The sequence below is a fragment of the Aulonocara sp. 'chitande type north' Nkhata Bay genome, linkage group LG10 (assembly GCF_057382095.1).
Source record: "Aulonocara sp. 'chitande type north' Nkhata Bay isolate Kocher_YH1m ecotype deep benthic linkage group LG10, A_spYH_male_GT1.1, whole genome shotgun sequence".
Lineage (NCBI taxonomy): Eukaryota > Metazoa > Chordata > Actinopteri > Cichliformes > Cichlidae > Aulonocara > Aulonocara sp. 'chitande type north' Nkhata Bay.
In genome coordinates, this window is record NC_141353.1 from 20,154,215 (window position 1) to 20,171,403 (window position 17,189).

Below are 17,189 nucleotides of genomic sequence, written 5' to 3' on the forward strand. Positions count from 1 at the left end.
GGATGGTCGTTCCGCAATTTTGCAAGCGGTGGGCGTGGTGAGGAGAACCTGATGTGGTCCCTCCCACCTGGGTGCGCTCCAGTTTTTCCTTTGGAGCACCTTGATCAGAACCCAGTCACCGGGCTGTAATCTGCAAGACACTGGAGAAACATCATCAGGTTGTTGATTATGTACAATGATCTCCTTGTTTTCTAACAGCTTAGACATCCATTCTGCTAATGTGTTTTCTCTGATTGATTTGTCTATTGGTTGACTGGTGCTGGGCAGTGGGAACGGCCTACCATGAATAATTTCAAATGGAGTTAGTTTATGGGAGCCTTGCGTTAAGCGCATCCACATTTTCACTAAACCCAAACATTCAGGCCACGGCCTTCCTGTTTCTGCGATGCATTTCCTGAGCCTTTGTTTTATAGTGCCGTTAGTTCTCTCTACAAGGCCTGCGCTCTGAGGGTGATATGCACAATGGTGTTTTATGCTGAAACCGAGTGCTTCAGAGACCTTAGTGATGACATCATTTACAAAATGAGTGCCGTTGTCTGATCGTATCAAAGCTGGGATGCCATATGTGGGTATGAAGTGATTGCACAGGCACTTTGCTACTGAAATTGCATCTGCCTTTTTCACTGGGTAAATTTCTGGCCACTTTGAGAACACGTCTATGACCACTAGGGCATATTTCGACCCTTGACATTCGCTTAGCTCAATAAAATCCATATGAATTGTGTGAAAAGGGTGAGGTGGAGTGGGAAAGCGGCCTCTTTTTACTCGCAGGTTACCCTGAGCATTATATTTTTGACACGTCATGCATGTTCTGACAAATTGTTTTGCTGAAGTTTCAAAATTTACAGTGTAGAAATGAGAGTTGACAATACAGGTCATTCCCCCCGATGACAAATGCGTACAGCCATGAGTCACTAACGCCGCCATTTTGTGGAGAGATTTTGGCAACACTGGCTTGCCATAACACATCATTAAGTCGTTTGTCAGAACTGCACCGTGTTTTAGCCAGTTTGTAAAGAAACATAGAATCATTTTTCCTGTAACAGATATATTACAATATATATTAGCAATAATATAGATATGTAAGTATATTACAGAAATGGGTCTATTATGGTATGTTATAATGTACATGGTATGAAGTATGTTGTGAATATTCTATAACTATACGTATGTACAGGCTGTAGTGAGTACAAGCTATGCACAGGATATGAACAGGATATAAATATGAAAAACTATACAGAATATGAAATAAATAACTTTACAGAAATCTGAGATATACAGTTATACAGAAATGGGAACTATGCAAGTTGTAAACAGTTGTAGGGTGTTAGAGTTTGTATTGTTGATTGTTATTTATGCTTAGAAATATTTAACCATAGATGCTTAGAGGTGTATAATCAATTGTGTAGTGATAAGTTGTGTGATCTTTAACAGGCTACAGAGGCTTGGTGTGTATTCCATAAATAGAATGCACACCTACATCCTGGGAGCATGGGAAGAGGTTGCATCTTGTCTTAATTGTTTTATGGTAGGATTAACGTAGCTACGTCTGTTCTAGTCTAAGTGCTTTTCTGTTTAGATGAACTGCTGGACTTCCTCACCGGGGGGGGGGGTCTAGTCTACCCTCTTCCTGACCAAGGATGTTTGACCCTTTGATCAGCAACACACACACACACACACACACCCACCACACACACACACACACACCCACCACACACACACACACCCACCACACACACAAACACATCCACCACACACACACACAGGCAAGGTACTCTTTGTTTGTATGTAGATGTCATATGTTAATGAACCTATGCATATTCATGTAACCTCAATAAAAGGACAGTGGTACGGGAGGACGGACGAGAGCAACTGGGGTCAGACGAAGGAACGGCGTTTGTCCGGTTCTCTCCCGTGCACGAGTAACATGAAGAACTTTGCCTACTTGTGTCTTGCTTTGCAGTGTAATTGTATTGTCTTTAACGTTCCAGCGGATAGGTACAAGCTACAAACCTATCATAGGGTTAAAAATTATCGTATGTACAGAATGATTATTTACACAGAGCTATACAGTAGTGCAGTTAAGATAAGTGAGGGTGTGGATAATTTCTACAGAGGCTATATAAAGTGCTAGTGGTTGTGAGTGGTGGTTCAGTCCATGTTATTATTGTGTGTTTGAGGGTACAGTTGTCCATTGTGGGTGTGTGTATGTTCAGTCCATGAGTTTAACGTGGGTCAGATGTCAGGAGGCAGAGTTCAGGAGTCTGACAGCTGTGGGGAAGAAGCTGTTCCAGTACCTGGTGGTCTTAGTCCGGTGGCTCCTGTAGCGCCTCCCAGAGGGCAGGAGGGTGAAGAGTCCATGTGATGGGTGACTGGGGTCTCTGATGATTTTCCCAGCCCTTTTCAGACACCGCTTCCTGTAGATGTCTTTTGTGGCAGGAAGTGGTGCTCCGGCGATGCGCTGGGCAGTTTTCACGACCCTCTGTAACGCCTTCCGGTCCGAGGCAGAGCAGTTCCCGTACCAGACTGTTATACAGTTGGTCAGGATGCTCTCGATGGTGCAGCGATAGAAGTTCACCAGGATGTCTGAGGACAGGTGATTCTTCCTCAGAGTCCTCAAGAAGAAGAGGCGCTGGTGAGCCTTCTTGACCAGCTTGGAGCAGTTGGTCGTCCAGGTGAGATCCTCGGAGATGTGGACTCCCAGGAACTTGAAGCTGCTCACATGCGCCACAGCCGTCCCCTTAATGTGGATGGGTGGATGTGGGTCAGCATTCCTCCTGTAGTCCACAATAAGCTCATTGGTCTTCTCGGTGTTAAGCAGCAGGTTGTTTGTGTCGCACCACTCAGCCAGACGATCCACCTCCTCCCTGTAGGCGGCCTCATCGTTGTCACTGATGAGGCCAATCACCGTGGTGTCATCTGCAAACTTAATGATGGTGTTGGAACCATCAGCAGGTCTGCAGTCGTGGGTGAAGAGGGAGTAGAGGAAAGGGCTCATCACACAGCCTTGTGGTACACCGGTGTTCATTGTGATGGTAGATGAGCAGTGGTTATCCAGCCGGACATGTTGGGGGCGGTTGGTCAGGAAGTCCAGTAACCATTTGCAGATGAGGGAACTGATGCCCAGGTCTGTCAGTTTCCTGATCAGTTGTGAGGGGTGGATTGTATTGAACGCTGAACTGAAGTCTATAAACAGCATTCTGGCGTAGGTATTGTTGTTGTCCAGGTGTGAGAGGACAGAGTGCCGTGCGATGGAGACTGCATCCTCTGTGCTCCTGTTCTGGCGGTATGCGAATTGGTGGGGGTCCAGGGTGGGGGGGAGACAGGATTTGAAGTGTGCTAGGACCAGCTGCTCTAAGCACTTAGTGATGATGGGAGTGAGTGCTACTGGCCTGCTTCTCTTCCTACTCTCATTTGAACTCCTCTTCCTCGTTGGCCTGCTCCTCTTCTTCCAGGACCAGCTCTTCTCCCTCCTCTGCATCGAATTCCTCTTCCCCTGACTCTACCTACATCCATTGTGTTTGTCTGGAATCTTCAGCATACTGTGCACTCTGAACTTGCTTTTATACATGTGGTCACAGCATTAGCAACAGGTGTCTTCAATTTTGAGTCGTTGTGTGTAATGAATGACGCCAGGTGTGTTCATTGTGTTCAAATATTGCTGTAACACGTACGTAATCCAATTCCACAACACAGTGTGATGGGAAAATCAGCTGTGTTTTTCTGCCCATTTTATTTCGAATCTGGCGCGAATCGGTGAACCAGTCCCTGAATCAGTCACGTGGTACGGACTGCCCGCGAGGCCTCGAACGTCACTGCATACGTAATCAAAGCAAGCCTCGATACGCGCTTCACAAAAACGCCCCCGAGATTACCCGACACACGGGTCGTGTCCAAATTCATGGGCTGCATCCTCCTGAGGACCCAGCCTTCGTGGTCTACGTGGGCCGGGTCCTCAGAAGGTCGGGTACGGCGGGAGTAAACGGCTGTGAAATTGGACGGTCTAGTCTTCTGATTAGCGTCACCGCTGTCTCGGTGGAGTTTAATAAACTCAGCCGTCTGCTCCTTGCTATCTAAAATATAACAGGACACTGGCGTAAATTCTCGACCGTCTCATACTTCTGTTTAATCAGTTTTCTGTTTGATGTTTATTCAGCTGTGTAAAAACCAAGGAGGAACCCACCCGGGGGATTAATAAACTTTTATTTTATCTAATCTAATCTAATAACTTTAATCTCAGCCAAACCGATTTACTCACGAACAAATAAAACACTGAAAAAAGCCAAACAATAACATTTTTAGGTTGTCTAAGTGACTTATATATTATGTTTAACCCGAGTAGCGAAAGTCCGTGGTGATCTGAAAATGATGTACCGGGAGTTGTGCCGTTCTCGGCGGCCTCAGTGACCCTCGAGCTCCCGACTAGCTATCGAGCTGGTTGGTAGCAGACGTCTCCGAAAACGTCGAAGCACTTTTGCAAATATGCGATATCTTGATAAACCGAGCAGATATTTGATGTTTACACAGGTACTTTCTCGCCTGAAAATATGTTAAAGGTTTATTTTGTGACCCAGAAAGATTAGTAAGAGTAATTTTAAAACTTAGTAGCGGCCGCCATTGTTGGAAACTGGAGTTTGGCTGGGCCGCGCTATGAATTCTGGGATATGGTAGGCCACGAAGGACACACCCGACCCATCCTTCAAATTCGGGGAAAAGGAGGACGCATTTGTCAGCTGCATTCGGAGGAGTCTACGAATTTGGACAGCCTTCGGCGCGTCGCTGTGACGTAATCGGTCTACAAATGCGACCTCAGGAGGATGCAGCCCATGAATTTGGACACGACCAATATTCGATGTTTCGACACACAGGACACATCACTAAAGGAAAGATGTGTTTAGATTTATGACAACGGAGGATTGTGTTCTGTGAATTGTGTCTTCATGTGACATGTGTTTATGATATTGGTAAATGATGGCTAGATTTACTAAATGTGTTTAGACAACTGGTCATTTGGTTTAGAGGATTGGCTTTTGTGTTTTAGCATTTGAGAAAAACTGTAATATTGTGTTTTTAATCATAACTGTTGTGGACTTTTTAGCAGTTATATATGAGTTTTTTTTCTGTAAGGAAATTGAGAAACTTTCTGCTATAGTCAGACAAGCTTGACCCTTATTAAGTTACCCCTATTGCCTAGCCTTTCTGTATTCAGCCTTAATCACCCTGTTACTTCCACAAGGGAACAGATAGCTGCTATAAGGAACAAAACACAAAGCTGTTCTCCTTCTATTCAGAGGCAGGCTTCACTAAAGAAAGCTTGGCTGAATTGGAAAAAAAAGAAGACGACAAAAACGTCTTGAAATGGATTTTTTAAACTCAGCTGCTGAGAAAAACACCACTTTTGTGCAACCAGCAAATTTTATAATAAGTGGATTTGTTGGCATACCTAATATTAGGTATTACTTTGTCTTTCTGTGTTTCATTTACATTTTTTCAGTGGTGGGAAACACAGCTGTGATGCTTATAATCATTTTTGACCATACATTAAGAAGTCCTAAATATATTGCAGTTTTTAATCTTGCATTTACAGACCTGTTAAGTAACTCTGCTTTGGTGCCAAAGGTTCTTGACATTTCTCTGTTTAACCATCATTATATTTCTTACAACAACTGCTTGACATTCATGTTTTTCTGCTTCACTTTAATTTCAATGCAAGCTTTTAATCTGGTCGTTCTGTCCTTTGACAGAATCATGGCTATCATGTACCCGTTGCACTATCAAATGAGAGCGAGCCACAAAATCATTCTGTCTTTGATTGCTTTTTTCTGGCTTCTTGCTATTGCTCTAACAGGAACTGCAGTTGGCCTTCTCACAAGACTATATTTTTGTGAATCTGTGGTTATTAATAGCTATTATTGTGACCATGGCCCTATATATCGGCTTAGCTGCAATGATGTTACCCCTAACAAAACAATTTCTGCTTGGTCAAGAGCTTTTGTTCTATGGCTTCCTCTGATATTTATCCTGGGAAGTTACTGCTGTATAGGTTATTCTTTGTCAAGAATTTCTACATGTAAGGAAAGAGTGAAGGCTTTGAAAACCTGTACAGGTCACCTTTCATTAGTGGCAATATATTTCATTCCTATTTTAGTTGTTTATAGTTTTGGGAGTACAATGCATCCAAATGCAAGGATTGTAAACCTATCTTTAGCCAGTGTCACGCCTCCCATGTTAAACCCAATAATCTATGTCTTTCAAACTGCAGAAATAAAAAAATCTTTGAAAAAGTTGTTAAAAGCTAAAATACAAATATCACACAGAGTGCTGTAGTTTAATGAAACGCATGTAGCAAAACATTTATAATTCAGTGTGTAATTTGTAAAATGTAACATATAACCATGACACTAAAAAGGACAACCATTTGAAAATTAAAGTGGGAAATCCTAAAATAAGTAAATTAATATTTTATTTGAATGTTTCTTAATTGAATTCTGCAGGGGTAATTCCTTCCCTTAACATGTAGAAATTATTGCAACTGTATCCAATGAAAAAAGTAGCAGCAGGACTAACCTTTCTTCATTATACCTTTCCACAATCAAAAGCTAGCTGCTGTGCATATGAAGTTTGTTTGGGGTTTTTTTTAATGTTTTTCATTAAAGAAATTAAAAGGGAAAAATGAATTTTGTTTTTCTAGAAAGAATACTAAAGGCTTGATATTTGGGGCATCTTTCTAATATCAATGCATTATACGTACATCAGGAAAAATTATTAGAGTTTTATGTTGTGATTTATGAACTTTTTGTAATAATCTTGGGTTAAATGTAAGTGTCGCCATTTTAGAACATAATGAACCATTATTTAAAGCAGACCTTCCCAAAGTGTGGGGCCCACCCCCTAGGAGGGGGGGGGGGGGGGCGCAGAGCCATTGCGGGGGGGGGACAAAACGGTTGGACACTGCTAGCACGGGGCGCCCACAGAAACGCAAAGCAGGAGATGAAGCATAGCTGAATATGTTTCCAAACCAACTTCATTCTAAGCCAAAGACTAGAAAATATGGTGAAGCATATCTTCTTTTTGGTTTCACCTGCACAAGTGCCGAGGTAGGTCTCCCCTGCAGAATTGGTTTTCCTTGTGTCGGGAGCACGCGCTGGGCTGTTCAAATCACAGACAAACAGTATCCTACAGTTGTTTATGTTTTTAAACCCATTTTGCACAGAGAGGCGTTTTTTGAAAAATGAATTAATAGCAATGTTGAATATTATTACACATGAAAAAAACCAACTACAGTAAAATAATCACACCGTGACGCCTCTGCCTTTCTAAATGGAGGGACAGTAACTGCGTGTGTATATGTAAGCGTGTAAAACCAGAAGATAGTAAGATTAACAGTAACAGTATTTTGTCTTTATCTCCCATTCTGCAATTTATCTCATGTAAACGTGGCGCACACCGTGACGTGAAAAAAGGCACATACCTTTGACGTTGCGTGACACTCTGTATTCCTCGTCCACACATAAACGGAAAAAAATGAGTTTTAAAAAATCTCCATTTTCGGTGTGGGGCCTAGCAAAAAAAGTTTGGGAACCACTGGTTTAAAGTATACTTTTTTGAAACAGGTATGTAGAGAAACATATTTTCTCTTCTATACTTTGTTTTATCGGAGTTCACACTGAAACTAAAAGTAACTTGCTAAAGACATTTATTTATTGTTTGATCTAAGAATATTTCAGCATGTACTCCTGCCTTTGTCTGTCATGAAAATGTATATATATTACTGCAAATACCATTTTAACAAAAGTCTGACCGATTTTTTAATAAAATGTGAAGATCTGACCAAACTGAAAGAAAGCTAGAAATGTCAAGCAAGCTCAGCCATTACTTAGTGACCACTAGGGGTGGGTTCTTATAATCGATTTATCGATTAAAATCGATTCTGGCTTGGATAACGTAAAATCGATTCATTAAAATCCTGAATCCATCCATCCATCCATCCATTCACTTCCGCTTATCCTTTTCAGGGTCGCGGGGGGCGCTGGAGCCTATCCCAGCTGTCATAGGGCGAGAGGCAGGGTACACCCTGGACAGGTCGCCAGTCTGTCGCAAGGCTAACACACAGGGACAAACAACCATTCACACTCACATTCATTTGGACATTTACACCTAGTGACAATTTGGGTAAAATCCTGAATCGATTTTTTAATATAAATTTATTTTGCCCGAAATGCCAGAATCTCTGGTGAAATCTCACAAACTTTCAACAACCACCAAACAGCTAAGACAGTAAATGAGAGCAGGAACACGGATTCTGCACAAAGACTTAGACACACAGCGCAACCCGCGGATCAGAATCAGTTAGATGTCGCATTTCTCACAGTCGGGGCTGAAAGCCGACAGTTCGCTGATTCTGATCTGTCGGCAGGTCCGCGCTTTGTGTTCACGCCCTTTACGCGCTGATTCTAAAGCTGTTAGTTTGATGTCTCTCCAAAACAATATTGACCGAACCAGCAGCAAAAGAAGATCCAAACTACGCTTCACATAAACATCGTCATGAATTCACTCTGACTTTTACTGTTTTGCTCTCTCTCTCTCTCTCTCTCTCTCTCTCCCTCCCACCCCTTTCTCTCTCTCTGTACTTCATTATTCACTTGCTTGTTAGGCACAAGTCTACCGTTGTTTACAGCGCTGTCGGCCTACGTTTTTTTTCGTTTTATATACTTCCGAAAAGAAAACCTAATTTCTGCTGTTCAATACTGAACAAATGTAAACTTTTTAAAATTATGCAAAATGCAAAACGCCGTGTCTCTAATAAAACCCCTGTAACTTCAGAGGTAATGTTCATATGCTGATTAATGGTTTTCTTTCGTTTTTGATGTACTGCAGAATATTTTTATAAAATCCCAGGCCAGGAAAATCGCCTTCATGTTTTTCTGTGTTTTATCCTCAGCTACTTTGACACAAAGGCATCTGCTGTGACGCTTACACCTTTGATAAAGTCTTGCGTGTGTCAGCTTCCTTTTTATAGATACAAAAATATGTAAATGTACTGATCTGAATTATAATATTTCTGACTGTCAAAATTTCCCAGATTCAAATCGAATCGAATCGAATCGAATTAAATCGAATCGTGGATCGAATCGATTCGGGACCTTGTGAATCGGAATTGAATCGATTCTAGAAATCAGTGACGATACCCAGCCCTAGTGACCACTATTCACTAAATTCTCTGCATAAAGCTTAGATTACCTGATTTGAAGATGCCGGGGAACAGGCAGCTGCTGTAAGTGACAGAACAGTGTTGCATCTATGTGGATCCAGTCTTCACTAAACAAAGCTTGCCTGAACAAAGAATACAGGGCTTTGATTTTATAGAAGATTAACACAAAAAAAGTTTTTATGTTTTCTTTTTTTTAAACTCAGCTGTTCAGAAAAATATATCCTTTGTGCATCTTACATAGTTTAAGTACTGGCCATTCTTTCTTAATAATTTATACATATAGAGAAGAATGAAGGCTTTAAAACCTGCACAGGTCATCTTTAATTAAAATAAATCGATTTCCTCCTTAGTATATGTATATTTATTTATATATAGTACCTTCAAATGCTAGGATTATAAATACCTCTTTAACCTCTGTTATGTTGTATGAGCGTCATTGGGACTGGAGAAGCATGGTTGGATGGTAACAAACCATAACCATGGGGCCATTGGGACAACGGTCGCTAAATTGCACAACCAGAAGGCAACATTGGAGACATCGAGAATAGTTATGAGTGTCTTGGAATCCCACAGGCAAATGGGAACCGAAACAAGATCACCAGGAAAGCTGCAACTGGCAAATACCTGCATAGTGACGGGCAAGTCCTGAAGAGTCAGCTGAATGAGAAGAGCAAGAATGGGACAATCAACATCTATGCCCTGCCAGTTAATAGATACCCTGCTGGGATAATAAGCTAGCCAGAAGAGGAAATGGAATCCACTGACATCAAGAAAAGAAATCTCCTTGCGACAAATGGAGGGTTTCACGCCAGGTCCAGCACCATGAGATTGCACGCTAAGTGGAAGGAAGGAGGCCGAGGACTAATGAATGTCAGAACCACTATCCAGCTATCTTTGTTATTTGAAACAACAAAGATTCAACTGACTATGTGCTTAGTGAATATCTCAGGCAGCAGAAACCTGAGAAAGAAAAGGAGATCCTAGGAGGAGATCCATCCAATTGCAACATGAAATATAAAAAATGCATTGACGGTTCTGTGTATAATAACCGTATGACTGTTCCCACCACTAACACATGACCCTACGCTGTGTTCACTGCATCATTCCATGTTTGGCACTGATCACCACCTGCACTCATGTATATATCTATCTACTTAGCACTTTTAATTCTTATTCTTATTTTTATTTTCATGTCTAAGCGTAATTTATGACAGTATGTTTGCACTGAAGCACCGCAGCAATTTCCTAATGTTGTAAACCTGCTCAACATTTGTCAATAAAACCCTTTCTGATTCTGATTCTGATTCTGAAATGACATCTGAGATCTCTGTCCAGAAGAATACAGTCCTAGGGACAGCAAAGACCCTCAACCTCCAAGGCCTCTGGTAGAGAACCTGAGATTGAAGGCTAAAAGTCTGCCCACATGGGCGAGTGGGGAAATTAAAAAAAAAAAAATATTAGTGTTCATCACAATATTTCTATCAAAACTTCAAAGTCGTAGTTGTGCCACGTTATAGACTGATGTGATAATAAAGTGTATCTTTTCACACTTTCCTGACTGCTGTTTATTTCTTACACTAATTGCTCATATAAAAACAGTAAACTAGTTGAAACATCATCCATCCAATTGCAACATGAAATATAAAAAATGCATTGACGGTTCTGTGTATATTTTTAACATGATTGCATTCAGATGTACTGAAATAAACTTCACATTTAATGATTTAAATGCATTTAAACACATTATTTACCAGATATCCAGAAGAAGACAGCTTCTCTTTAGCATCCTCTTTGAAAACAGGTAAACATAAACAGAGCTCTTCCCCCTGAGAGTAAGGTGCTTTCCTCCATCTACATAAGAGTATAGAGTCATGATACTAGCGCAAAGGAGAGGCATCTGTGTGGACACCACTGTGCTGTAGGCATCTTTGCAATGGAGTTATCCAACTCAGCTCTTGGAAAAAATATAACTTTTGTACATCCTGCATTTTTCATTATAGGTGGTTTAACTGGAATCCCAAACATAACATTATATTATGTCTTTCTATTTTTTGTTTATATTGTTTCTGTGGTGGGAAACACAGTTGTGATGGCTGTAATATACTTGGATCATAATCTGAGAACTCCAAAGTATATTGCAGTTTTTAACCTTGCATTTGTGGACCTGTTTGGTAACACTGCCCTGGTGCCAAAGGTTCTTGACATCTTTCTGTTTGGGCACTACTATATCCCCTACAACGATTGTTTAACATTCCTGTTTTTTTGCTACACTTGTCTGTCACTGCAGTCATTTAATCTGGTGGCACTCTCGTATGACAGAATGGTGGCCATCATCTTTCCACTCCACTATCAAGTAAAGGTGACCCACAGGTTCATGTTTTCTTTGATTGCCTCACTTTGGGTTTTTACTATTATTGCTGTATTAATTTCAGTTGGACTACTTACAAGACTTTCTTTCTGTAAATCTGTGGTTATTAATAGTTATTTTTGTGACCATGGTCAGATATACCGACTCGCTTGCAATGACCATTTCCCCAGCTATGTCATTGCTTGCTTGTACCCAGTGATTATATTTTGGCTTCCTCTAGCTTTTATCCTGTTAAGTTACCTTTATATTGGCTATACGCTGGTTAAAGTGGCCACACTTCAAGAAGGACTCAAGGCTTTTAAAACATGCATTGGCCATCTTTCATTAGTGGCAATCTATTTTATTCCACTGTTAACTACGTTTACTTTGATGGAAAAAATACAACCAAATGCTAGGATCATAAACCTGTCTTTGACTTCGGTCTTCCCTCCCATGTTGAACCCAATAATTTATGTTCTGCAAACACAAGAAATAAAAGAATCTTTAAAAAGGTTATTAAAAAGGCGAGGAAAATCCAAAATAACAATTTAATACTAGCAGTGATGTGAGCATTTGTTTGCACTATATATTGTGTATGTTTGTGTTTCTTTGAAATCTGTCCTTTGAAATAGAATTTAAAGTAGAATTGTCTAATGTCATTATGAGTTAAGACTGTTTGCAATAAAAGAACAAGTAATTTCATAGGAATGGAGATTATTTCTTAAACAAAATGTAATCAACGATAACACAAAAAGTCTGTTAGGATGCACGTATTATTTGTGATCAAGGTGATTATGGGGTGTTTAAAAAGCAATAGTATCTAAAAAATCATTGAATGTCTCACCTATTTTTTTGTCTCTGTGTTGATAATCATTTCAAAACAGAATGCAATTATTTTATCTTGGTCTAATTTTCTTCTAGGAGGTTTTTTTTTAGTGAAGAAAGCAAAACATATATGCTTTTTTTTTTTACTTTTTCATATCCACGATTTCTAATAAATTCGCTGTGCCAGCTTGTCTCTCTGTGAGGCAGCACAAAGGCAAACACTGCTTTGACTGAAAGCCAAATATCAGCATGTAAAATGCTTGCAATGGTAGTGCTGGTGTTTATAAGGTGGAAAGTTAAGTGATGTGATTACTTTTGTAGAATCAAAACATTGGAGAAGAGTTGAAATTTTTACTTGATAGTGACATTAGAACCCTCTACTGCATAGCGTTGCCCTGAGGCAACAAACCACATTTTCATGCCTTACAGTGGCCCTTCAAAAAAAAACAACTTTTTTTTTTCCAAACAAAAACTTTTTATGCAAGGAAACCAAGGGAATGTGCACTTTCTGTCCTCAGAAAGTGAGGACAGTGAGCTTTCAGGGAGTAACAGTGAAGTAGAGGAGTGGATCCCTGAATGAGGTTTGAGAGACACTTAGGAGCTCAGGGGTCAGTTGGTAAAGTAACTGTGTCTGTGTGTGTGTTAGTGCCCACATAGCAAGCAGGTCTGGCCAGGATCTGGTATCAAACCGGCACTTTGAGTAATCTGGGAGAGTAGAAAAGCGCTACATAAAAATCAGTCCATTCACTGTCTGAACAGAGTTTCGGCATGTTACTTTTGCACTGTTTTGCATGTTCTGGCACAGGCTGTTATTGCATGGCTTGATTAAGGTACACATTATGCTGACATCTAGGGCCAGAGCTGAAACCGTTCTGGGCCAGCACAGGGCCAGCAGTGTGTCTACAACTGGCCCGTGGCTGCACACCACCTACAGATGGCCCACATACCGCAATGAATAATGGCCCTTTGGTGGCCCAGATCAGGTTTGCCAGAGGTAATCCACACATGGGCCAGCACAGGACGACCAGGGTGTCTGAAACTGGCCTTGTGCTGGTCAATGCGTGGGCCACCTCTGGCAAACAAGGTCTAGGCCACCAAAGGGCCGTTATTCATTGCAGTATATGGGCCATGTGTAAGCACATTGTGTGGGCCAGATCCCTGCCATACCAATATTGCTGTGTGGGTATCAGTGTGTGTGGTCATGTATTACTTATTGTTGTGGGGACACAAATTTGTTTACATACTCATATTGTGAGGTCTCGCCTACTTTATGACAAATTGCAAGGTAAATCATTCAATTTTAGGGTGAAGGCTTGAGTCAGGGTTAGGGTAAGGTTCAGGCAGGGACTTGTGATGGGTAGAGTTAGGATAAGTCTCCAGGAAATTAATGTAAGTTAATGTAATGTCCCCAAAAGTGATGGGAACACAACGCGCGTGTGTGTGTGCATGTGTGTGTGTGTGTGCGCACGTGCATGGGGTTAGGGTCAAATGTTGGATGTATTTTGGTGTTTTATTGTTTTGTGAAATGTTTACATTGTTTATTTGTTGTTTATTTATTTGTTCATCCTTGTTGTACTAATACAACTTATTATAGAATAACTTGGCATTTTACTACCCTTGTTGCACAGTGTTGCCTTGAAGCAACAAACCAATATCTGGCAGGGTGTCAAATTTTATGATTGATATATTATTAGGGACCCTAAAGCTCCCCCAAAATAGGGAGAAATATTTTTTTTCCCCAAAATTAAAAAGTCATGCAGTAGAGGGTTAGATCAGGGGATTATTTTTTATTTTTTTGTTGTTCAGTTTGGATCTTTAGCCATCAGAATTGTTGTCTTAAGGCCAAGAAAGATGCCAAGCGGATTTATTTTACCAAGTGGATCATCATAGCCTTGCCATATTGGTCCATTTGATTGACCTTTATTATAATTACAGTGGGGCAAAAAAGTATTTAGTCAGCCACTGATTGTGCAAGTTCCCCCACCTAAAATGATGACAGAGGTCAGTAATTTGCACCAGAGGTACACTTCAACTGTGAGAGACAGAATGTGAAAAAAAAATCCATGAATCCACATGTGTCAGCCGGTGATCGGCTGTGATCAGCTGATCACGGGGCCGGGGTTAAAAGAGAGACGCCACCCACCTGTTCGCCGCTCAGACATCAGTATCTTCTTGTCAGGAGCTCCGAAACTCTGCCGACGTCAGTCTCCGCCTGATTCAGCAATTGTGAGTGACAATCCCTTTCAATCCTTTTTCTCTTCCCGGCTCCGCTCGCTCTCTGTCTGTAACGACAGTTCCGAAGCCACGCTTCGTGCACTGGTCATTACTAGAATAACTACGTGTCTGCTCCAAACCCACCGCTAGCCTTCGCCGCGCTTGGGTCTAGCCAGCACGCCACACGGGCACGCCGAATTACTGTGTGTGATCCGCCCGGCCGTGACAACATGGTAGGATTTGTAAAGAATTTATTCGTAAATCAGGGTGGAAAATAAGTATTTGGTCAATAACAAAAATACAACTCAATACTTTGTAACATAACCTTTGTTGGCAATAACAGAGGTCAAACGTTTACTATAGGTCTTTACCAGGTTTGCACACACAATACTTTTTTGCCCCACTGTATGTACTTATTTTATTTTATTTTTGGTTGCTACAAACGGGACAGACATGACTGGGGGATAGGACAGGGAGAAAGAATGAAAGAAAGAGAGGGAGAGAAATAAAAACAGAGGGGAGAAGAGACGGTGAGAAAGTGGGGAAGAAAGAAAGAAAAACAAACAAAGCACCTGGATCACCTGTATGGAGAAAAAAAAACAGAAGAGAAAGCAAACAAAAAAAGAGCAACATAATAAATACAGCACCATCACAATAAACTAGCTAACAGTAGATACGAAATATTAAACGCTATTGTGCAGCACGCAAGATAGACAGCGCACAATGTGCTTTGAGGCAGCAGCCAAGAAAGGTGTAGTCCGCGTCTGTGAACACCCGTGTGTACACCTGTGTGCACACCTGTGTGGATCAGCATGCTTGTATTCCAAAGGTTTCTCCATGTAACGATCTGCTAGGGAGTGTGGGGAGCCATAGCCCCGTCCCCCAGGGTATGAAGCAGGTATGGAGGAGATCCAGGCCCCAGACATCCAGAGGCCCCAGAGTACGAGGACTCGAGGAGGACCACCAAAGGGGGGGAACCGTGCCACCCTCCTGGGAAGAGCTGAGTAGAGCTCCAAACGAGAGGTCACCCAGCAGCTACGGAGCAGAGGCCAGAGGGGGTTTCAGTGGCGTGCCCACGGGCTCTGCCGGCAGCCAGCTGTGCCAGAGAGGACCGAGCTTCAGGCCCAGAGGCCTGAGGGCACCCCACCCCCCAGAAGGGGCCCAACCGGGCCACAGGCGCCCGGCCCTGCCAATCGGCCACCAGGAGTGAGCCGGTACATACATGAGCGCCCAGCCCCAGTCGACAAGAACCACCAACACACCAACGTCTGAGGGCATCAGCCACCGGCAGGGAGTGTGGTGAGGGGAGATAGGCCTCCGTACTTTGGAGGGCCTGAGATGTACCCAGAGAGGTGGAGTCTAAGACCCAACCTGACATATAGACACAGACGAACAGGCGCACGCGGACACAAACGTGCATTCCCACCCCCATATACACAACCAAATACTCGGCACTCACCCAACGTGTAGACAGACACAAATAGACACTGCACAGACAGTCACACTCCCCAAACATACTCTATAACCTAGGTCCAGGTACCCCCGCCCCCAGAGGGCCAAGCCGCACCTAGACCCAGGAGATGTAACCCTTCTCTCTGGGATGGAGGCAAGCGGACCACCTCCTTCTCTGCAGTAGCAGGGAGGCCCCGCATCCCAAAACCCAATCTGACGGCCAGCACCTCCTCCCAGCCCCCCAGCCCTGACGGCTAACAGAACCAGGGTGAGTGAAGACCCCAAACCTCCCTCCGCCCACTCATATGTAGTGTTGCTGTGTGCTGTTCTAAAGTGCATTTAAAACACAGGAGAGCGTGGTTCCTGCTTCCTATCAGAGAGCAGCACGGCTCCTCCCGAAAACCCTCAGTGTCTATATGCATTTAAAATTGAGGGTAGGGCACCAGCGCCAGAGGTGGGTTGGAATACACCGACCATCCTCTGGATGCTGTAAAACATGCCCACCTCCAAGGCCCTATATGTATGTGTTATGTGAGAGTGTGCGTAATGTGGATGTCTAAGTTGCAGAATAAAATTGAGGCAAGAGGTCAAAAATGAATCAGCGACAAAACTAATTTTGAGAGCTTCACTTTTACACTCAGCTCCCTCTTCACCACACCAGACCGGTGCAACATCTGCATCACTGCAGCCGCAGCACCAATCCGTCTGTCAATCTTCCACTACCTTCTCCCATCACTCGCGAACAGGACCCTGGGGCTACGTCCACACTAGATAGATAGTGATAGATTTGAAATCAGTTACAAAGGGCAGCATTGTCATTGTTCATTCGTGCACAATGTCCCCAGTCTCCCTTGGAATGCTGTTGAAGCTCTGCTGGAGGTGTGCATTAAAGATCTCACGGACTGGGGCCTCTGCTAGGCATTCCCAGCTAGGGCTGCCACGATTAGTCGACTAGTCACGATTAGGGCTGGGACAACGCGTCGACGTAATCGATTACGTCGACGCGTAAAATACGTCGACGTAAAACAATTTACGTCGATGCGTCGTCACTTTCAAAAAAATACATGGCGGCAGTGAGTAGCGGTAACATGAGTGAGGTAGTCGCAGTCGACTTAAACCACTGCACCCGAACACGCAGTT

The 17,189-nt window shown here is 42.6% G+C and overlaps 2 protein-coding genes across 2 annotated transcripts; both read left to right on the top strand.

Moving 5' to 3' along the window:
• Nucleotides 1-5,358: 5,358 nt before the first annotated feature.
• Nucleotides 5,359-6,327, top strand: LOC147320750 (olfactory receptor 1C1-like). The gene has a single exon (XM_086307497.1). The coding sequence runs from the start codon at nt 5,359-5,361 to the stop codon at nt 6,325-6,327; it is 969 nt and encodes a 322-aa protein (XP_086163623.1).
• A 4,784-nt stretch (nt 6,328-11,111) lies between these two features.
• LOC147320751 (olfactory receptor 1E16-like) lies at nt 11,112-12,110 on the top strand. Its single transcript, XM_086307498.1, has one exon. It carries the CDS (start codon nt 11,145-11,147, stop codon nt 12,108-12,110), a length of 966 nt encoding a protein of 321 aa, XP_086163624.1. The 5' UTR covers nt 11,112-11,144.
• The last annotated feature ends 5,079 nt before the right edge of the window (nt 12,111-17,189 follow it).